Consider the following 24,518-nt stretch of genomic DNA (forward strand, 5'->3'; position numbering starts at 1 on the left):
CAGTGCAGGGGTATGATGAGGACACTTCAGGAAAAACGTTAACTACATTTATCTAAGAAAAAATGAAACCCCTGTAACGCTAAACTGCTTTGCGCAATTCTTGTAATCAAGCACTTACTCTATCCATCTTTTAATCTGCTTGTAGAAGAATGTCCTCTTTGAGAGCCTTAAAGCTACTGATGTTAAGATGCTGTATCAGCCAAATGCTGGTAATGACTATTAAATATTTATTGCCTTTCTAGAGAGGAGACTGGCACACATTTCTGTTCAAATATACCAATTCTGCTACAGTTAGATTAAAATTAGACTGCTATTAACAATAGGATCAAATGCTGTGAGCACTAGATCCTTGCATGACAGATTTTCAGTGCTGCGATAAAAAATGACTGCTACAACCTAGGTGAGAAGGAATATCAGGAAATGACAAATTATTTCTTGAGTTGCAGTAGTACCAGAAGCAAGATTAATGAACATTGACTTATGGCTCTTATAACAAAACGAATACTAAGGTGTTACACTTCTGATCTCTCAGTAGCAAAGTAACCCATGGTTTCTCAAAGAACAGGTAGTACTGGGAAGAGATTTGTGAGTTTCAGATCAGATTATTTTGGAAATAATAAATACTTGAATTTGTGCGTTTCATATCTGAAACACACAAACAGAGCGCCTATCACAGAGACATTAAAAACAAAGAAGTTAACCTTGTGCAATTTATATACAACCTCATTTTTGGAATTTAAATGACACCAACTCTCCTCTGTCTGCTTTTAAAGTTATTCCTGGTTGGCGGCCACTCACAAAGAGAAAGGAACATCCTCTGCTTAAAATGTACAGGATATGTCTGATTGGATTTCTTTGCCTAGATTCCACAGAGGTGTGATTAAAAATTAAACTTTTCTATTGAATCAAATTAAACAAACTTCCATATGAATATTGCCTATCGCTATTTATATGTTCTAGAATGAGAAGCTTGGACAAAGATTAAAAGGTTTGATAAAAAATGATTGATTGTCTTTTAAGGCTTTAAGTTATTATATTATTGTAGCATCTAGCAGCCCTAGCCATGGACCAAGACTCCACTGTGCCAGGCACTGTACAAATACAGAACAAAAAGGACTTAAAGTCTTCCCACTATTTAACTGTATTTGTACTTTTGGTAAATTAATAATAAAATTATTTTTGGTAGCACCCAGTGTGTGCTAGGGATTTTCCAAATACAGAAGAGTCACAATTTTCGTCTCAAGAACAGACAACGGGTAGGGGGAAGAGAACAAATAAACAGTTACGTTAACAAATACATATGATTATGACAAGAAAGCTATACTCCAGTTACCCTCAAGCATGGCAATGGAAGTATGTTTCTTAAAGTCTTCACAAGCAACCTGACTGTGGGGAGGAGACAGGCCATGGAGATGAAGTAAGGAAGGTCCTTTTGTGAGCAAGGGATAGCATGGATGAAGGCATGGAGACAAACAGAAGTAGTTGCTCATTATTTAAATTCAACGCATGAAGGAAATGAATAGAGGGCAAAAAAAATCTCATATCTTTGTTTTGTTCATTGCAGGCCCACCTGAAATGTGAGCTCCGCTGGCTACCAAAGAAAGTAAAAGGAAAATTGCAATATAATCTTAAAGCCACTTTGCTATGTGATCTCAACAGATCTCAGACAAAACTGGGTTAGACTTGATCAGTAAATGGTTGGGAGACATCCAAGAAACAAAAATGCTACAGGAGATGGAATTGGAGATTTAGTAGGTGATACTCCCCTCAAAATCTTCTCTGAGCCAGTGACCCAGCACAGGGCTAGGAAGCACTGCAATGCTGGACAAAGATTTGTTTTAACTAATATGCGCCAGAGCTCTTCGATATTCCATTACTTCTGCACCAAACAGGTTCCACAGCAATTGGCGAAACTGCGGATAGAGCGTCAAACAAAGCCTCTTTCTACTTTGTCCGACAGAGAAAGATTTCATACAATATTTGTTTTAACATGGCCTAAGCCACACTTAGTTGGAAATTCTGGGTCAACTATAGAAATGATGTCCGAGTTATTGCTATTGGGAATAGTTTACCTGTAGTTCAAATGATTTGAATGTGGATGGAAGTAAACAGTGTCATATAATTAAATTTCAAATGCGTTTTACAAAAGAAGTGAGAACACATTTCACACATCCTGCTGGTTCCATAGGCATGTAAGTTTATTTCTCGATTCATCAAGCTTATACATACTAAGACATTAAAGTATTAGTTATTTTGCTACGATTCCTTTTCCTTAGCAAGCTTAAGAAATATACAGTTAATTATCAGGGAAAATAATTTACACTATTGTTAAAGAAATAAGTCTTATCTATCACCAATTTGAGGGTCTACATTGCACTGTTTCTGGTTTGACTGGACTCCCTTTTAAGGCAGGCAGCACTGATCCTTAAACCAGTCAGAGAAGTTGCATATGAGCGACATATATCCCTCTGTTCCCCAAAGAGCTAACCATGTTGCCTCTGCAGCACTGCTATCCTGAGCTGAGATGTAGGCTAGACATGTAATTATTTTCTCCAAATTCATTAAAAAAAATCTCTGCGGCAGTATAGGATGGCTAGCCTTATATTAATAAACAATATAAAGGATTGACTGCACATAAATCTTCACCAAAAGCCCGAGATAAAAGATTGGCTTTGTAGCTTGCTCAGTAGCTTAACAAATCTGAGCTCTGGGGGAAAAAAGAAGGGAAAACTAGTTCCAAAGCCAAACAACCCTCATGTGGTGTGATCTGCTACCAGCTGCTTCTTGCAGGCATTAAATGTTCTCCAGCTGAGAAACTGCCATTGATCTCATTTGGGGCAGCATCACGCAGGGAGAGAGGCACTTGCTCAGTGACAAGGTTCCAAACTGTTTAGGGCTTTGCAAGTTAAAGCCAACATGTTGAATGTCACATAAAAGTTCACAGAAAGCCAAAGCTAGTGCAGGAGCACCTGTGCAACATGCTCTCAATGTACTGAATTCCAGCTGAATGCGTGGCCGTGCAGATCAATACCACTAGGACAGAGGGCTACCTCAAGTGTGTGTGTCTGGAAATAGTGTTAAAATGTAACATTTTACTTTTACTTTTAAGAAAATTAAAAGTCTGAATACTGTCCCACAAGTACTGACCATGAAAGGTTTGCTACCTGGGACTCCTTTCTTCATGTTTGTGGAAAGTTAATTTGATGCAATCTAATACAAAATGACGTGTACTAGTTTAAATTTGTAATTTGTTTTGCTTTATTAGAAACAGGAACAATCTAGGGAATACAGAGAAAATAACAAATCCAATGCATAGTTCTTGCCCACTCCATCAAATTTTTGTGCAAGAATTGAATATTTCCCATTGCCACAGATTTGACTTCCAGTGCTGTGCCATAGCCACAAGATAATCCATTATTTGGGGAAGACAGGTTAATAGATTTTGATACCAGAGGGGACCACTAAATCATCTAATCTGAACTCTCATACATTACAGGCCATTACATTTTACCCAATTATCCCCACATTAAGCCTAATAACTTGTGTTTGACTAAAGCATACCTTTAGGAAAGAGATCCAGGTTGATCTCAAGACCTCAAAAGATGGAGAATCCACCACTTGCCTTGGTAGTTTGTGCCAATGGTTAATCAAACTCATTGTAAAAAAAACAAAAAAACAAAACTGTGCCTAAAGTGATTAGTAACCTGGGATGCGAGTTCAAGCCTAAAATTTTCAAGATATTTTGCAAAACTTGAGCTAGCTCTTTAGGGCAACATGTTATCAGTATTTAATGCTTATCCAAAGCTGCTTGAATGCTCCACGTAGTTAAATGAGAAAAGATACCAGTGTTCACATTTTGACTGAATAGTACATATGACAACCTTTTTCCTTAAATTCTCTGATTGATATTTATTTCACAGACTAATTGTAAGGCAGTCACTGTGAAAGCTGGCTGCTACCTGTGCCTCCAGCAAGGTTAAGTAACACTGCAGGTGTTGACTACGATTAGCTACTTAATAATTTGATCATTGGAATACAGAATCACTCCTTGCAAAGTCAGCTAGTGACACTCTTAAGACATCTGTGTGCCTAGAACTGAGTAACATCCTCTAGATCAGTGGTTTTCACCTTTTTTTCATTTACAGACCCCCTACAAAATTTCAAATGGAAGTGCAGACTCCTTTAGAAATATTAAAACAGTCTGCAGAGTGATGGTCCCTATTGTACTCCACTGAGGGTGATTAACAAACAGTACCTATGTGGGAGGAGACTGTGGAATGCAGGACTGCTACTCCAAACGAAGCATCCATCATGGATTCATGGACTAGAGCATAGTGTGTGGAAGAGGTGTGCAACGAATTCCACGTGGCTGCCTTGCATACGTCTGCGAGGGGCATGTTGTGGAATGTGGCTGTAGCTGATGCTTGCACTCTTGTGGAATAGGCCCGAATCCCTTCAAGTAGGGATTGTCCCGATTATTGATAGCAAGATAGCAATGTGTAATGCACCCTGACACACACTTGGGAGATTCTTTGGCTGGAAATGGCTTGCCTTATCATTCTCTCCGCTATGGCAACGGAAAGCTGAGGAGATTTCCGAAAGTGTTTTGTCCTTTCAAGATAAAAAGCCAATGTCCTTCAAACATCTAATGAGTGAAGACTTCTTTCCTCATTTGAGGCATGAGACTTGGGGAAGAAGATAGGTAAATGTATATGTTGATTGAGGTGGAAATGGGAAACCACCTTGGGCAGGAACTTGAGGGGAAGTCAAAGAGACTTCGTCTTTATGTAAAGTGGCGAAAGGGGAGTTAGCAATCATGGTTCCCCATTCACCAACCCTCCTAGCCAATTTAATGACGATGAGGAAAGAGACTTTAATGGAAAGGAGAGAGTGACCATGAGGCCATAGGTTCAAAGGGGTAGACGTCAACAAGCTGAGGACAAGGTTAATGTCCCGGGGTGGGGGTGGGGGGAGGGAAGAGAGGGAAATAGGCTGAATGGGAGGGTATTTTCATAGAAGGCCCTTCCAGAACAATGCAGTTAATGGATAGGTGAAGACTGAATGGCCGTCCACCGGCAGGTGAAAAGCGCTAATGGCAGCTGCATGCACCTTAATGGAACTCAGGGCCAGTCCCAAGTCCTTCAGATAAAGGAAATATTCCAAGAGTAGTGGGATGCCCACTGCTTCATGGATGAGGTTCTGCCAGGTAGCCCTGGTAGTCAAATGTGTCTATTTGGCTAGATACAAACGTCTTGTGGATTCCTTCCTGATGCTTGAGAGGACATCTCACACTGCCAGAGAGCATTCCTGCACTAGTGGAGAGTCATCCAAAAACCAAACCGTCAGGTGAAGAGTGTATGAGTTGGGGTGTTGTCTGCTGTTGTTTGGGTCAGTAGCTCTGGGAACATCCGAAGCATGAGTGGCCGGTTCTTTGACATGCAGAGAAGTGGTAGCCAAATTTGGCAAGACCAGAAAGGGGTGATCAGGATGGTTGTTGCTTTCTCCCATCTGATCTTGTGGATTATTCGTAGTGGGGCGGGGAAGGGGGAAGGCATAATTTGTCCGATCAGACCAATTGAGGACTAGGACGTCCCCCTGTGATTGAGTTCCAGTCCCTCCCCTTGAACAACACTGGGTGCATTTGGTATTGTTGTGGGATGTGAAAGGATCCCTCACATGGGTTTCCCCATCCACCAAAGATGTCCGTGATTACAGAGTCATGCAACTCCCAGTTGTGGTCGATGGCAAAGTTTCTGCTAAAAGCATCGGCTTTCATGTTCTGGATAGGTAGGCTGTTGTCAAAAGAATATAGTATGTGATACACCATTCTCAAAGGTATGTAGCGTTCTGACACATGGCTCAGGATCTTGTCCCCCCTGCTTACACAGAAGACTGTAGTGGTGTTGTCTGACATGACAAGAACGTGTCGGTCCTGGATGGTTGGTAGGAATGCCTGGCAAACTTTGCATGCTTACCGGCGTTCGAATATGTTTATGTGCATCCTGGCCTCTCGTGTTGTCCAGGTGCCTTGTGTCATGCAGTCTTATATCTGGGCACCCCAGCAAACACAAGAACAAACATTACTTCCAGATTACCAATTTCTACTAGTGGATTGTTAATTAGTGGAGGTTAGTGAAGCACGGACAGCTATAATGTAGTAATGTTCCCTACCATTCACAACAGGTCAGCCATCTCTTAGGCCATACTACAGCTGACTTGTGGCATGGTACTGACTTACTGGAACATTCCGAATGCAAATCACATGCCTCACATCTGTTGCTTCATTGGTATGAATCGCTGTCCAGTGGTTAGAGCAGAGAATCTCTGGCGCTTATCTATTTATCAAATGTGTATAACACCTAATTGCCTCACAGATGTAATAAGAGAATTAGTTATTGATAAAGTACTTTATACTGCCTTTTACCAAGGATCTCAAAGTACAAGAGTGAAGGATTATTAATAAGTTAGTTTTTCCTGAACCAAAGGACTCCCATTGACTTCAATGGGCACTAGATTAGGCTGCCAGTTGCAACTTCTGTAACCTAAAGCAAATCACTTCACCGACCTCCATTTTTCGGTCTGCAAAATGGGGGCACACTATGGATGCAGAAAATTTCAACCTGTGAAATGTCAATGAAAAAAACAAAGCCTCCCCCTTTCCCTGTTTTCTGACAAACTCTCCTACTCATCTCAAAGAAGTGCTGTGTGGATTAGTTAATATTTGCACAGGGATTTGAACATGCAAAGTGCTTTATAAGTGCCAAGCATTATTATATTCTCCAGCAAGAAAATTGCTCCACTTGAATCACCTGAATCTCACTGCCTTTCTGCACATACTTAACTACCCATACTGTAGTTAACAGCTGCTTGCTGGGGGCAGAGGGACTTTTCTAACATATCCTGGCCTATAAATGAAACAATAGTGACATCTACTGTAATCAATGGACATTTGAAGCACAGCTCAGTCAATTAGAGCACTGTATTCTTTAATGCTTGCTGAGTTCTTTGTGTGTCGATGAATCACCGGTCCCTGATGTTTTCTAATTTAAAGGTCATATTTGTTATGAAGGACATATACAAGCCATCTGGCTGTTCTGTTGAAAATGGGAGGCTTTTTTAAAAATTGTTTTTCTAAGTGTGACAATGCGGCGCTCTCCTTATATCAGGAGAATGACGACCCCCGCTTTTGAGATACTGGCTTTGAAATTGGTTGCAGATTTCAATCATTATTAAAAAAATATATAGAATTGCTTCATTTGAAAAAAACACCCCACAATTAGCAATTACTGTAGCAGCTGCATTTTACTGAAAGCAAGCTGTGTTGGCAGGAAAAAAAAGGCATTTATATTATGATTACTAGTTATACAATGGCAGCGTAACATACATAGATTAAAAAACAACAACGAGGAGTCTGGTGGCTCCTTAAAGACTAACAGATTTATTTGGGCATAAGCTTTCATGGGTAAAAAATCCATTTCTTCAGATGCATGGAGTGAAAATCATAGATGCAGGCATTATTATAATTTTAAGGCAGTCCCTATTCTGGAAATCTTCAGATTTAGCAGAAACAGACCAAAAAAAAAAAAAAGAAAGAAAGAAAGTAGAAGATTCAGAAAAAAGGGATTACCTTGCCGGGGGGGAGAAGGGGGGAGACATGGGGAAACGACGACGACTGGGGACCCTTATTTTACTTCTCATTCTAGTTTTAATTGTGTGACATTCTGTGGGCAAAGTGGGTCTTTAGAAAGCACTACAACTAGGGGTGGCACATTGCGAGCTAGTTCCATGCAGAGGGGTGGGGAAGCATGAAGCAGGTGCCAGTCCCTGTGACTGTTTCCTTTGTAAGTAGTGATGGGAGGAGAAGATGGGGAGAGCAGAGGCGAGAAAGATTAAGGCTGCTAGTCTTCAACTATGGTCTTCAGAGCCATTTGTCACATGCTGAAGCATCTGATATTATCAAATGCTGAGACTTCCTGCTAGTTGTAGTCAAGACTAGAAGTCGTAGGAGTGCTCCCAAGGCTGCATGCTTGTTTTTTTGCAGGGGGTGAGGTGGGGAGGGGCACTATTCCAGTTTCACTGATTTACCTTTCCATTGGCTAGGTGTTTCTATGCACTACATTTAGTTTTAGTCCTGTACAAATTTGAGGGGCAGCAAAAGAGCTTTTTTTTCCCCCTGAGCCTGAGGAGGGAAACAGCCTGGCATGTACTAATACATATATGGAAACAGAATATTTTTAAAGTTGGAAAATTGGGGAAATTTTGACTTGGAAAGAGCTCATTTAACTTTCTGAAGTGCTACCAACAAAATATGTAAAATTTAATGTTTAAATCTGATATTAAACATGAGACTGTTCAATTATGTTAGCATCAATTTGTTGCAGAGATTTGAACCCGAAAAAGACGGTTGTTATTGAAAATAAGTAAAAAGACAGGGCCTGATTTTCAGAAGTACTGTGCATTCACATCCCCAGCTGAAGTCACTGGAAGTTGTTGGTGCTTGAAAAATCAAGTCCATATAGTTCTGTATTTGCTGTCAGGGCTCCTAATGGGGTGGTGTGACCTAAAGGTCAGCCAAGGATGGACTCAGGGCCGCAGTCGGAAGACATGCCAAAGGTCAGAGTCAGAGTCAGGAGCCACACCAAGGGTAGGAATCAAAGATTAAGACAGAATTGGAGTAAGAAGTCATGCCAAGGGTCAGGCTGCAGTCAGAAAGAGTGATAACAGGAGCGACAAGTGGGAACCAGGCAAAGAGGCAGAACATTGATCTCAGGGGTCTGGTCACCAGCAGACCTACCAACTAGCTGCTCAGATAAGGGGTGGTGGGACAGGAAGCTTTATAGCCAGTGGTGTCCAATCAGGAGCCTGCTGCTAGTCACCTGACCCAGCTGAGTCACTGGGTATAGCCTCTGATAGTGGGGTCTTAGCTACACTCCCTTCATCTGACTTTGCAGTGCAGTGGTACAGAGGTCAAGGCTCTCACTCAGCCAGGCCAGGGTTCAAGACCCATAGCACCTGATAATTCGTACAGTTTTCCTATCTTGGTAAACAGAAAAAGTCACAATTTGGCACTATATCTTCCTCTCTGAATAAAGAATGCAAAAGAATCTTCACAGATGAGGTAGGCAGGAAGCCGTGCTTCACTTGCTCCATCCTGTGCCATAAACCATGTCAAACAGGTGTAATCTATACTTATTTTACAGAAAGCTGTACATGACACATGCTGCTACTTCCATTTTTTCTTCCCTATTCACATATTTCACAGCTATCGGACTCAAGTGATATCTGAGCAATTTGCTTTCAGTTAGATTTGAAGGTTGATTATAAAATTACATTCTGCCAGCTAGTTCCTTGAGATATAACACATGCTACAGGAAAGAAGATGATTCTTTGGAGAAAGCAGCCTCAATTTATAAAGAGCTTGCCTTGCTGTCCAAATCTCAGCTTGCGGATCTTTTCCTCTTAATTCTTTAGGCTTTTGCCGGTGAGAAGGAAAATATCATGTATACGGTGCTAACTATGGTTTAGAGGGTCATTTTTTGAACCTCTGGTTTCTCAATTAAAGGGCATCTCTAGTGACCATCAACTGTTAATCTCAAAAAAAGTATTTTCTGAAAAAAAAAAAGTCTACTTAAATTAACTCCTGCCCTCCCAAATATTGTATTATTTCACTATTACCATAGTAAAATCAAAGACTGATTTCATTCCATGGAATCTGCTTTCATGCAGCTCCTTGTCAACCAACTGTGTCACATCCTGATTTGCACGAACAAGAAGAAAAAGGGACACTGTACCCACAATTCATCTGCATACACCTACAGGGAATACAGCAAATATACCTTCTTAGTACGTGCTTTGTTTATTCATGGAAAGGTGGTGGTGGCGGTGAAGTACAAGAATGAAAGGAAACTCAATCTGTAAAAAATGGCAGCCTCGGAGTTTATTTGTATTGCGTTTTCCTTTGATTTTTATATTGTGCCATAATGATGAGCATAACATCAAGGCTGAAGGAAGTAAGTTTTATATTGAGAGGTGTTTTAAAAGATCTACTAATTCAGGTGATTTTTTTTTTTTTTTAATAGAGTATTCTGAAGCTTTTTTGGGGAAAAAAAACCTAAAGAAGGATTTTTGGTGAAGTCCTCACCCACAAACCAGTAATAAATAAGAGATATGAGATCGCTGATACCTTACACACTTACACTGAATACCAAATGGGTTACTGCCGTCATGTACACGATCCCACCTCCTCCCACATATTCTGAGAATGTATTCTTTGTCAGCTCAATATGCAAAGTTTGCAGGTTAGACTTGAACCCATAGCCATCTGGCAGCATGGTGTGTTAACTTGATGTCAAACATCTCTCTGGTCACAAACACGCTTGTATAACAAAATCTTTCCTTCCATCAGTGAGCTTCATAGTCCCTGCACCCTCAACATGTATTGTTCACTGGAAACCAAGAGCTATAATATAGTCCTAGATTCACCTCCACTAGCTTTAGCGGAAAGTAGACTAATTTCAGATGTCTAATGATAAACACGTTCCTTTGTCTTCTAGTCTCCGCCATCTCTAGCTATATAAACATAGTATTGTTAGAGCAATCTACACCCATTGATATTAACAGTATTATGGTTGCGTCTACTAAAATACTTCAGTGTGCTGGATCACTATAGCAACTGAATTCTTCATTACAATAATTAAAGCATATAACCCTCTTCAGTAAGCCTTTCTTGCATCATGATTATGAGCATCAGCTTTTAAAAAAATATTGCATTTTACTTCCCTTAAACCCCACACATTTCATTATAGTTTAATCACCAAAATAGTTTAAAAAATATTTTTTCCTTTTCAAGTTTAAAAGAGGGTTAACCTAAAAATTATTTCCTTGCTGAGTTTACTTCATTACTTCAGCCAACCCAGCAGATAATCATGTTTTTCCTGTCTGAATGCAGCCCTGCTGAATCACTAGCCCATCATTAAAAGTATAGCCATTGTAAAACTGAGAACAGCAGAATCTGAGTACTCACTTCAGTACTAAATGAGAAAATGCTGGCTGCGAACTTCCGTCTGCATTAAGAGGCAGAGGGGATTTGTTAGATAAATAAAATGTTTTTAAATCTTCACCTCAATCTTCCATGAAAGTGAAATTATGGCTGAAATGGCTATTGACTTTACTCAGACACCAAAGGTAATTTCATTTTACAGGTCAGTCCAAAACGGATCTTTAGCTAATTTGAGTTTCTTGAAATATATATGGATTTTTTGTTTAAAGCTTTAAAAAAAAAAATCAACTGAAAACCTGAAAACATTATTTAATTCTTTACAATGAGGTACAGTATTATCTTGTTAAATTACTTTGAACAAGCTTGTCACTCAACATAAGAAAGGTAAAACAGCTAGTTCCTTTGTTATTAGTATTAAAAAGCTCCCATAACTGATGTCAGACCGGCCATTTCATGTTTAGTAATTGAAATACAGGTATTTCCACAACAACAATCTTGTCTTAAATCTAGCAGTGATTTATCCATGTTCTACAGGGTACCATGATAATGTTTCTGATGGTGCCTGATTATTTTTTCCTTAAAGTAAAAATGAAGTCAACAAACCAAGAGTATAGACTCTCTCTAAAAATCAATGTCACTGTAGCTTTGGATAGAACTATAGATTTTTTGTAGGTCATAAAGCCAATTTCTGCCTTGAAGAGAGGACGTAGGTTCAAATTTTCCTTAAAGATGATGGGATCCTTCTAGAAAATTGAATTCTCGCACAAAATCTAGTAGTGAATTCAAAGTGTAATTTTAAAACTATAATCATTAAAAATCCATGAGAAGGAATGGTTCTCTTGGCTTCTAAGCAGTAGAGTGTTTTGAAGCTATAGAAATCTGTTTGAAAACCTGAATGCTGACATACAAGGACCAAAAAAAAAACAACCCCCCAAATAACCATGTAAGAAAAATGTGATTAATAAAGAAGTAGCAACAAAATTGAACAAATAAATTCAATCTAATAAAGGAACAGTTATTTTTTTGAGAATATCAAGAGTGAATTCAGACCATCTTACAGAACTGGTGAATATCTTGCTGTGCTGAGAAAACAAGACGACTTTAATATGCCCTGCTACCATAGGTTTTTTTTGCTTAACTGATAGTTGTAAGCACTGTATTTCCCTTCCCAACAAAACAGCATTTCAAATGATGGAACTGATGTGCTTTTCTTTTAAAGTATGCATTAAATAGGTTGTGGGTACAGTTTCAGTTCTAGTATTTTACTGCAAGAGGCAGCTAGGAGGGAGAAACCCCAGGACAGTGCATTTTATGAAAGATGTAGATGCCAAAGTATTAATAAGGAGCAAGAATGCTGAATCCTAATTGGCAACGAACACTGTAAGAGTGAGTTTGATAAAAGAAATGTCAGGAAGCTCACAAGAGAATGTCCAAGGAGAGAATGAATACTATTAAGTCAAGCAACAGTGAACTCCTGACAGAGATGAATGAGATTAAAGTAAGTGGTATGTCAGAACCTGAAGACTTCAGATGAGAAAAGGACCAAGACTTTTGAAATTTGGTCTGACTGCCAATTATATTTCTTGATGACTGTTTCTGTCAATGACAACCTCCCTCCTCCCCCCACCCCCCCCCAAAAAAAACCTTGCACCAGAAACCCATAGGTTCTTGAAACTTTATATAGCCCAGTCAGAGGAAATTCACTTGTGATGTTGGAGACCTAAATTCAAGTTCCTGCTCTGCCCAATTCAGACCATTTGGCTACCAGCTATTCTGTGGTAAATGTCTTGTTTTTTTTCAGCATAATATTTCAGAAGGTCTTTTTCTTGCTAATATGGAAGAACAAGAAGTTCTGAAACCTTGATTTTGTGTGTGAAACAGAATTGTGCTTTTTCGGCCAGCCCTACTAAAAAGACATTGAGCTAATTCTCTGATGTTACAGAAGAAGCCTGTGGCAGAAGTGGAATTAGAACACAATCCTCTTGGATCCCCCAAGTCCAGTGACTTCATTAAAAAAAAAAAAAAAATCTTTCCCCTTAATGATGCAGTGAACTTTAATCTACTTAAAACAATTATTTGGATAACATTGGTTATATTAAAACATGAAAAAGTGTCCATTAAAAATAAAATTCTGACTTTCTCTGCAATATGGAGAACTCTCAACAGCCTACTATGCTGATAGAAAACTGCTGTTGAGGACAACAAATATGGAATATAAGTTTCTTTTAACATTCTTTTTATTGAAGTCTTGCATAGAACTAAGACAACAGATATCTTGATTTACAGTGGAGGTTATCAAACAAACAACATTTACCTACACTACCAATGTAACGTAATTAGGGCCCTACCAAATTCACAGTCCATTTTAGTCAATTTCACAGTCATAGGATTTTAAAAATTTTAAATGTCATGATTTCAGCTATTTAAATCATAAATTTCATGGTGGTGTAATTGGAGGGATCCTGACCCAAAAGGAATTGTCTGAAGGGGTTGCAAGGTTATTGTAGGAGGAGTTGCAGTACTGCTACCATTACTTCTTTGCTGTTGGTGGTGGTGGAGCTGCCTTCGGAGCTGGGCAGCTGGAGAGTGGCAGCTGCTGGCCGAGAGCCCAGCTCTGAAGGCAGAGACTCTGCCAGCAGCAGCACAGAAGTAAGGATGGCCTGGTATGGTATTGGCACCCTTACTTTGTGCTGCTGCCTGCAAAGCTGGGCCCTCAGTCAGCAGCCACCCTTTCTGGCCGCCCAGCTTTGAAGGCAGCAGTGCAGAAGTAAGGGTGGCATGATACGGTATTGCCACACTTACTTCTGCACTGCTGCTGGTGGGGAGCTGCCTTCAGAGCAGGGTGCCTGGCCAACTGCCGCCACTCTCTGGCCTCCTGGTTCTGAAGGCAGCACAGAAGTAAGGTGACCCCCTAAAATAACGTTATGGGCTCCCCCCCCCCGGACTAACATTTATATGAATTAGAATACTCCAAGGTAGAACAGTTAATGTAACTTAAAAAAACAAAACAAAACAAAAACCAATATCATCAACTCATGCTTCAGAGATTAAACCAATTTAACTAGTGGGGTGTTGACCTCTGACTGTTTCTTATGCTTCCTAACTAACCTTAAGCTTGCCAGATGCAGGATGACACTATAGCGCAGGGATCGGCAACCTTTGGCACACGGCCCACCAGGGTAAGCACCGTGGCCGGCTGGGCCGGTTTGTTTGCCTGCCATGTCTGCAGGTTCGGCCGATCACGGCTCCCACTGGCCGCAGTTCGCGACTCTAGGCCAATGGGGGCTTCATGAAGTGGCGCGAGCCGAGGAATGTGCTGGCCACCACTTCCCGCCGCCCCCATTGGCCTGGAGCGGCGAACCGCGGCCAGTGGGAGCCGTGATCGGCCGAACCTGCGGACGCGGCTGGTAAACAAACCGGCTGGGCCAAAGCACCCTGGCGGGCCGCGGGCCAAAGGTTGCTGATCCCTGCTATAGCGGTATAATATTGACCAGTGTGTATTGCTTATTAGTTTGAAACTTATGTGTAGCCTGCCTTGGGAAAGAACCTGTGATAATCAATGGACATTACAGGAGTGGAAAATATCTACTATTATTTAACATGGCTACTGGGGATTAAGAAGAGACCTTCACAGGGCGGTAGTTTCTCTCACATTTACCAAGAGGTTTCCTGCACTTTTCTCAGAAATATCTGGCATTTGTCACTGTCACACTGGATACTAGACTAGATGGACCACAGTTCTTATCCAGCATGGCAATTTCTACATTCTTATGAACATAACAGATTGTGTGCACAATGTGTTGAAGCTCCATCTATTTATACATATTAGTTAAACTATGATAGTCCCTCTAAATGGTACAACCCCATTATTTAGGACACTGAACTGGATTATGGACTAATACGTGTACAATAGCGAATATTCTTGTGCTTGCAGGTGAATGCACTAGATGACTCAATAGGTATTTTCCATCTCTAACTTCAGTGATTCTATGAATTGCCCAAGCTCCATCATTTTGGGAATGAGTAGTCCAGAGGTCATAATTACATGTAGATTGCCCTATCTGAGCTATTTAAGAACATTATCAAGTACACAATCTGTTTACTCTATCTAATAAATAAAGTTTTGCGGTTACCTTTTTCACAGTTTTGTCGGGTTCAAGAGCAATATCTGGAATGTTTGCATCCACCATGAGGGAGAACAAGTTCAAGATCAAGTTGGAATACCTAACGAGAAGAGCAGAATAAGTAAGAAGCATTTTGTGGACAATAGTCTCTTGTATTAGTCTTTTTCCTTATTTAAATCATTTCTCACACACCACCTCCGCCTTGGGCAATGTGAGTTGGTAATGCTCAAAAGAGATTATTTGTACATAACACATTAGTTGGGTATGTATTCTTTTTATGAATGCAATGGTGCAGTTTATTTTGCACTGAAAACTTTAACCTTTGTATCTCAAAAGCTGGAGCACAGATATGATACATTTTTTTTTCTTTTAAACATCTAAAAACATTGAGGAATATATAGCTGGAGATCTATGTAATACAGATTGTAGCAGCAAATATTTCTGGAGTCAAGAACATGAATCTCTTTTGTACCTTTCTATTCCACCTGACATACAGAATTACACTAGATTAAAGGAACCCCAAAGTGTATTCTTTTAAAAAGGGACATTCCATGCAATAGCTATACAAAACTGATATCTACTTAAATTAACATTCTTAACATTATTGAAGTCTTTAAGAACATAAGAACAGTCGTACCGGGTCAGACCAAAGGTCCATCTAGCCCAGTATCCTGTCTACCGACAGTGGCCAATGCCAGGTGCCCCAGAGGGAGTGAACCTAACAGGCAATGATCAAGTGATCTCTCTCCTGCCATCCATCTCCATCCTCTGACAGACAGAGGCTAGGGACACCATTCCTTACCCCCTTTACAAATAAAAAAAGATTTTTTTTAAAGATGTTGTATGGGAAGATGTCTAAATAGGATGAATATGTCCCTTAACCACCTGGTTTAACCAGAGTTAAGGCTGCAGCTGCTCAGTAAATCTGTAATAACGTGGGTAAGTATGCTGCACATCTGAAACACAAAAGGTCATCTATCACCATTAAAAAGAAACAGCACTGCAGCTGTCAGAGTTCCAATTTAACATGCTGTGGTTGGAAGTACTCATGAATTTTTTTTAAAGACCCACCATTTTGCCATTGCAGGAAATTAACTAGAAGTCATTATTTTAGAGGATAATTTCCGAGCTGTTCAACAAACTGGAACCTTCCTTACTCTAGCCACAGAACTAGTTTTCCCCCCTTTTGGGGAAAAATGTGAACCTACTCAATTTGGAAGATGCTTTTTATAAAAAGCATTTTAGGAGCTTAGAAGGTGACGGAAAGGGAATTCAAAAGAGCGAAATAATTTTAGTACAGCTTCTGAATACAAACAAGACAATGATCATATGCATCAATGTGTAAATTGTCTGATCATTTTAGTATCAGACAAAAGAAGAAAGGAGAGAACTGATCTCCAAAGAAAACAATCAGATCATAAAACCGTATTTATTTTTATGAACTAACAGTACCCTCTTATGTATCAAAATGTTTACGTTTCCATTGTGTGCAAACCTAAGAAATCTGATTATATGCAGAGATGATAATCGCTGCCTACAGTTAAGTTTACCTGACATTTTCCATTATGAGACCTATTTTATAAATGCCTCAACTTTGCAAAGTTTAACCATTCAGGCTGAAGTTTTCAATGCTCAGTCTGCCTCAAGCTGTTTTTTTTTTGCAGGGGCTGAAAGGAGTAGTGTGATTTCTTGGTAACTGTTGAAACAACATTAGGGAAAGATAAGTTTTGGACAGCTTAAAAAAAAAAAAATCTTACAACCATTATGCTGAGAAACTCTATTGCTCTATTCCCTCTTTTAAGCAGAGCCATGGTATTCAGCAGAGCAGTTGCCTGGGTGTTAGCGATGTGTCTTTTGCAATCCTCATAAAAATGCGCCCACATTTGCCCAAGTTGTAAGCCTTTGAATCATCTCAGTGCCCACATGCTCAGCAGACATATGTTAGAGTTCAGCAGCTAAAATTCTCTGCAGGTTCTGTACTGAGCATGCTCCACCTAAGCATTACAATGCCAAAGTTCCCTTTTGTGAATCTAGCCCTTAAACCAAAATATTCAGCCATTACATTTCAAGACCCTTTTCTGGACACTGCTGTTATTTTTGCCAGCTCCGGAATCCAACCAATCATCAATGTCATAGAAATAAAATATGATATTTTTAGAATATTCATGTACTTTTAAAATTTGTGAAATGTATATTATATGGATTGAACACTCTACCTCATTAATGTCCAAAGTTTTAGAGAGCTGCATGAGTCCCCATTGTTATCTGCATACTAACACCTAAAGAGTATTCTACAAACTCTCACTCCTCTTTTATAGGCAGAAGCAAGATTCTTTAACAAATCTCACATTCATATTTGAAGTTGTTTTTACAGGGGAAAAAAAATGGTCTTGTCTTTCTACCATAAATATTTAAATAACCCTTCTGAATTAGTTGAAAAGCAATCTAAAATTTCACACTTTTTTGTTTCTTCAACTATCCTTACATGTTTTAATTTTCCTAACCAGATTGTTTATATTTTAAAAGCAATAAGTTTTCTGCTCATTATTCATGCTGCTCTGTGCCCTTGCTCAGCCAAACTAGACTTTTTGCCCTTCTGTCTATTTGGATTTTACTGGCATGCATTTCAATTGCAGCCCTTCCAACTGTTTCTATATTTCCCACTTCTATGCACTTGATTTCAAATACATCATAAAAACACTATAAAAATCTCCTTAGACAATTTCAGATTCCTTCAGTGTCAGCTTTCCTAAAGACAAAGGCTTGTGTTACTTCTGCTGTGCTCTTATAAGTATTTCAGATCAAATCAAATTGTTAACATTACATCCTAAATGCACCTCAGTTTTAGTCTTATTACCTATTACAGGCTTCTTTCCCGACTGGGGTCCTAAACCAGTTGAGCCTTTAGGCTCTTCAATAAACCATGCAAGAATGCAGTACTCCATTAGCTAACTTCAAGTCATATGTTCCTAACAATATGGGGATAGGGCTGAAAGATGTGAGAATCCCTATAATCGTGCATTTAAAGTCTTGATTTTCTTGGCCTTCAACTCCTACAAACCAAGGATGATTTCACAGAGGGATTACATTGGCCTTAGATCGGATTTCCCTGAAACCAAAAAGGAATCAGTAACAATTTTAAAAGTCCAATATCTTAAAAACCACCAGCAACATTTACAACTTTTGAACTACGTACAGTATTTGTTCCCACTCCTGGCAAGCTGAGTCATTAAGTGGACCTTAATCACCGCATCATTCCAACTACCATCTTTTATTTTTTTCTCCATCCTTCTGCCTCACTTGCAATTATTAGCATCCAGCAATGCTAGCATGCCAAACAAAAACTTAGAAACTGTTTCCAAGCTTTCAATCTATGAAGCACAAATCATTGACTCTAGATTTGAGATAATTTGGCTTCTAAAAAACAACACCACAACACCACCACACCCATCACCGTTGAGTTAGAAGGAAATTATAAATTCCATCTAGGCTGACTCAATTTTAAGTTTGGATTTCTCACAATTTATCAGGCCTAATCACACTTATGTGAATCAATAAAAACACTTTCAGGACCAGTACAAGCACTTTACAAGCACTGGTCCTGAATTCATGTTTGGGGGGTGGGGGGGGAAGAAGAGAGAGGAAGTCTGAATTTATGTCAGACTGTTTACTCAGAAAGCCCCAATCAATTAAAACAAAAAACATAAACAAAGCAAAACACATTTTCATGAAGGACATTCAGGTTTTCTCAAACTCTCATATTGCAGGTCAGTAGATATGTAACCTGGGAATCTCTATGAAGTTTCTCTAACCTGTTCTCTTCATCACTGCCAACAAATGCTAACTAGACATTTTTTTCCTATATGCGCACCAAAACTGTTCTCTCTTACATTACTCCTTGCTTCATGTGACTGAGTCATGGAGTTTCTATGCTTCACCAGTAAGGACCTGATTCAGCAGGTATTTAAGTATGTGCTTAAGTACCTTGTTGAGTCATGGCCTATATATCTCTCGCTCTGATGAGTCCCTCATTTACCATTTCCCATCTACTTTAGAATAATAAACTTATGAAAGAGTGAATACAAATCTAATTGCCCCAGGAATAATCTGAAACAAAATAAAACACAAATATTACAAACAAAACAAAACAAGACAAAACACCTCAAAGGCACTTCTCAGAAAGGCCAACAAAATTAAACTGGACATCATAAGCCAAGTCACATTGGAGATAAGCCACAGAAATATTAGGAAATTTTTCAAAAAGTAATGGACAAGAACTTTTTTTATTAATATCACAGCACTATGACATCTGTTTTTTATACCAGCATGTGATGTTTCCGGGACTTTGTTTTTCTTTTGGTGAAGTTTGGGGTGAATGGGAATGAAAATTAGACTTGCAATACAAAATTTGCTTCAATCTTAATTGGCTAAAAAGCAAAAAATAGGTTAAATAACCTGATTACTTTATACAACTGTCAGTGTATCAAACACATTTTTATGCCAGCCTGCACAATGATAACAGCCTAGTCCTCCATTCTCTAATCCATTAGCCTTCTCTGTAAGTACACATTCCTGCTAACGGTTATTTTGAGTCACAGATGCTAAGAATGTGCTATTAAGATCCATATAGTATAGTCCTTAAGCCTTTCACATCAAGAGCCTAAGAACTTCTATGAACATGACAGATCTATCTAGAATAGCAAGTTAATATTTTTTATTTGTATAATAAAAATACTTTCACATTAAACGACATATATTGAAGAAATAAATTATCTTCAAATACAACTACAATCCTAGGGATTTCAACTAACATTTTAAAATGCTAATTTTGTATAAAAATTACTGGATCAGTGCACACCATGCTACTAAATATGTCCTCTGTTGCCAATCATTGTGTTAACTAGTTAATTCAATGGATAATCTTGCAGAAATTTAAAAGCTTTTTCCATTGAAATAGCGAACATCAACTTACATTTCTTTAAAGAATCTATGGAAACATAGGAAATGAGTAATTTTGTATAATAACTTCAGTTCTCAAACAATTTTGACTTGTACTTTGCATGCAGAGTACAGAGGTTAATCCCTTCATGACTATTCTCCGGAGTGATGGGAGTTATTGTGGCTGCTGATTAATAACTTGTCTTTGTTTTCTCATTGTGCTGAATTGCTGCTAATCCATTATCAATGACAGTTTATAAAGGCTGTTACTTTTTTACTCCTTTCAATAAGACAGAAAACGTTTTACATTTCTTCAGCAATTATTTCATATTATCTTGTCTGCCTCCTTTCTAAGATCATCAGTGTTCAATGTACTTTTTTTCTAGGCTTTGGCGTATTTTATACTAGACAATCCAGATATTGAAGTGGAATTTGTATATCTCCAAGGAAGACTTCCTGAATCACTTGGCAAATAGAGGAAACTGTTCACCTGCTCACTGTTATAACAGGACTGGAGGGCAAAGCTGAGCCATTCTGCCACCCAAAGGACAAACCAGGCAACATATTTTAAATGAATTTTGTAGGGCATGGTAAAAGGTGCTTAGCAATGGAAAACAGAAGTCTTATTTGTCCACAAGACAGACAATGGCAATGCAAGCTTCTCCTATCCTGTGCCTGAAAGAGGACATTCTAGTGGCAAGGAGGTAGTGTGGTAGTTTAGTTTCTATGCCTGTTCAAACCTTTTTGAAGAGTCTACTATTGCCAACATTTGATAGTGGATTCTGAGAAGTGAATACTTATTCTGCAGGAACAGGAGTAAGATTACCAAGTCAACTCACGTAGGCCACTGACCAGCCAACAGAGGATACATGTGTTTGGCTGTTACTAATCTGAATTTGGGAGCAGTAGTCAAGAATTGAAAGGCTCCGTATTTCATCAATGATAACCCGAGACACCAATTTGGCTAACCAGAAAACATTCTAAGATTTGCTAAGCAACAGAACACATCTCCTGAATACATTATCAATCATTTACCACCTTGCAGGAGTGTTGCAAAGCTAAATTAATGTTTGTAAAGAAATTTGAGATCTTTGGACAGAAGATATTTTATAATGACAAATGCTACAGAAGGGTAGTCAGTGCCAAAAGCGTGATTAGAACTCAAGAATTCCCATCTCTTAGTCTCTCTTCTTTATAGCATCATGGACACCAATAGGAGTATATATAAGTTTTCATGTTTTTTTGGGGGGAAAAGGCACCCCCCCCCACCGTCGATCAAGCAATTGTTAACACAGAAATAGCGTTGCTACCTGCGGAGATGTAGAAAAGCTGTATAACACTGTTTACGGAACTCCTGGTACTGCTCACTCTGAGTGCCTCCCATACCTTCCACCATTTCCTTATTCAGCTTCATTGGGGGAGGTAGAGGCTTAGGGTCACGACCCAGAATGTAACCAAAATCGATGTGAAACAGTTTACCTGTATTAGGCGAAAAATGCAAATGTGTAATTTTATTTTGTATCCACTTGTTAGAACAGAACAAAGGAAGATGTTGTCACACATGGCACATGTTTCGTTAATTACATTTACACTACGTTTACCTGTGATTGCTGTCTCTATATTTAATTAACCCTGGAACAATGTGTGTTAGCTGTGTTTTAGTTGTGAATTAATTTGTCTAAAGTTGCTCAGCAAGGAGGAACACAGACTTCAAAGCGTAGGGCGTCGCGTGCTCAACAAAGTGAAATCTACGGACACACGCTATGCTAAAAACAGACGGCAGGCCAGTCTGTCTGGGTGGTAAAATAGGCTCCAAAGAGCCTAAAGGGGACTGTCTGTGGCTCCATGGTAAAAATATAGTGATCCAGGAGTACACTTTTGTTACTGGCTAGGTGAAATCTAATGATCCAATATACCATCAGTCTGGGGTGTCTGCTCTGATTTCTGACCTGAACTTGGCACTCTTAGCTGTGAGCCATTACAAGGAACCATGACAGATCTTTTCACACCTTTGGCTGTAAGAACAGATTAAGTCTATGCAAGATCAGGGCCTATGCAAATTTAGAATTCTATTCACACATTTTGTTTGTAATAAAAAAAAATGAACAGCATTGTCAATGTGGTTGTTTTAACCGTTTACCGAGAGATGCAAACTATCTCATGTGGTACTAACAATTATTACAACTCTCAACCTCACCTTGGGAAGTGTGCATTGCCAATGAAGTACCAATATTTACAGATAGTTAACATTTAAAAATCATCAGAAAGTTTGTAAACTGCTACAAATGAAGAGTTCTTCAATAACCTCTCATATATACAGAATAAATTCTAATTTCTCACTCTCTAGGAGGTCTGTTATACTTATCTTATTGTTACTTGCTAACTGGCATAAGTCAATGACACATTAGAAAAAAGGTATTCTTGCAAAATATTTTTGGGGAAATAAAATCTCCCCATTTTGTCCAAGTGATAGATCTGCTCAATATTTCGATGAAAAAGCAAATACATTTTTCATGATTTTTTGTTCAAACTATCTCCAACAACACTGAACCCAAGTGCGTAAACAAGGTTGGAAGGAGTTCAGAAAAGCAACAATGATTAATGGACTAGAGACACTTGATTTATAAGAAACCATTAGAAGAACAATATATATGAGTGAGTTTTTGCCTAAATGATGACTAAAGCAGGATGAAGCGAGACTAGAACCTTCTGAAACAAGCACTGTGCGGAGAAGAGACGGGATAGGAATCATTTAGGGTTGTCCGAGGAGGTTCATATCTTGAAAATTAAATTGAATACAAGGAAGGTTTTCTACAGAAGTCTATTAGCCAGTAGAATAGTTTCTCAGTGGAAAAAGTTGAAGTTCCATCATTACAGTAATTTAAACCTAGACAGAAACAGCCAAGAGGATGAACTATAGGGCATAGGTGTACTGGAAGACTTTGGCAAACCAGTAAAGTGCCTAAAACCACTATGGCTTATTGTTAAAAGCAAACTATTAAACAGTCTCTGCTTGACCAAGGCAGGTGGGGGGCAGGGAGTTTTGGGTGCCACAGAAAGGGCAGCTTGACCCCATGTCCTTCCTGATAAGAATTGTGTTGAAGTTGCTGATACATGCTGTCAAGGCTGTATCCCCACTTTGAACTTTAGGGTACAAAATGTGGGGGCCTGCATGAAGACTTCTAAGCTTAACTACTAGCTTAGGTCTGGTCCGCTGCCACCATCCCAATGGATTCCGTTCCCTGGGAAGCCTTGAGAAACCTTTCACCAATTCCCTGGTGAATACAGATCCAAACCCCTTGGATCTTAAAACAAGGAGAAATTAACCATTCCCCCTCCTTCCTTTCACCAACTCCTGGTGAATCAAGATCCAAACCCCTTGGATCTTAAAACAAGGAAAAATCAATCAGGTTCTTAAAAAGAAGGCTTTTAATTAAAGAAAAAGGTAAAAATCATCTCTGTAAAATCAGTATGGAAAATAACTTTACAGGGTAATCAAACTTAAAGAGCTCAGAGGACTCCCCTCTAGTCTTAGATTCAAAGTACAGCAAACAAAGATAAACACTCTAGTAAAAGGTACATTTACAAGTTGAGAAAACAAAGTAAAACTGAGACGCCTTGCTTGGCTATTTACTTACAAGTTTGAAATAGGAGAGACTTGTTTAGAAAGATGTGGAGAACCTGGATTGATGTCTGGTCCCTCTCAGTCCCATGAGCGAACGAACTCCCAAACAAAGAGCACAAACAAAAGCCTTCCCCCCACCAAGATTTGAAAGTATCTTGTCCCCTTATTGGTCCTTTGGGTCAGATGCCAGCCAGGTTACCTGAGCTTCTTAACCCTTTACAGGGAAAATGATTTTGGAGTCTCTGGCCAGGAGGGATTTTATAGTACTGTACACAGGAGGGCTGTTACCTTTCCCTTTATAGTTATGACACATGCATTTTAAAAGAGTAAGATATGCCCCAGGAATGTCTATTGGGGTCTCAAGGCTGCAAACTCTGGAAAAACCCACACCTGGTTAATCAATAATCAGAAGGAACCTCTTGCTTGATCACTGAAACTACTTACTTAACAAGGTTTCTTTAAGGGACGTCATTCTATTACTAATGTATAAATAAGGGGAAAAAGCTTGAGACAGTTGGGACTCATTTGGGGAATCTTTTGGACTCTCCCTCTGGATACATCTTGCGGTCCCCACCGGCAGACGGAAGATTTGGCCACCGGAAGCCTGCCGCTGTGTCACTCAAAAGCCACACTGAGCTTTGGTAATTATCAAGGGTTGCGGGTGTTTTACTAATCTTGTTGCGGATGTGTGTAAGTGCTTGAGACTAAGTTTAGCTTTAAGTGAAAGCACTCTTCTGTTGTTTTGTTGGTGCCAGCCATCTATCGGTCGGACGGCGTGTCTCCTCTGATTTATTTCCTGACACCACCTCGCACAGCGTAAAAGTTACCAAGA

The 24,518-nt window shown here is 39.3% G+C and overlaps 1 protein-coding gene across 1 annotated transcript in view; it reads right to left on the bottom strand.

The window, feature by feature from the left end:
• PIK3C3 (phosphatidylinositol 3-kinase catalytic subunit type 3) overlaps positions 1-24,518 on the bottom strand; it is a 142,164-nt gene that overhangs the window by 13,889 nt on the left and 103,757 nt on the right. The window contains exons 22-23 of the mRNA XM_054031823.1: positions 21,372-21,540; positions 15,133-15,223 (exon numbers count right to left, since the gene is read on the bottom strand). Of these exons, the coding sequence (XP_053887798.1) occupies positions 15,133-15,223; positions 21,372-21,540 (260 nt within the window). The remainder of the gene's footprint in view (positions 1-15,132; positions 15,224-21,371; positions 21,541-24,518) is intronic.

The sequence above is a fragment of the Malaclemys terrapin genome, chromosome 6 (assembly GCF_027887155.1).
Source record: "Malaclemys terrapin pileata isolate rMalTer1 chromosome 6, rMalTer1.hap1, whole genome shotgun sequence".
In the NCBI taxonomy this organism is placed as follows: Eukaryota; Metazoa; Chordata; order Testudines; family Emydidae; genus Malaclemys; species Malaclemys terrapin.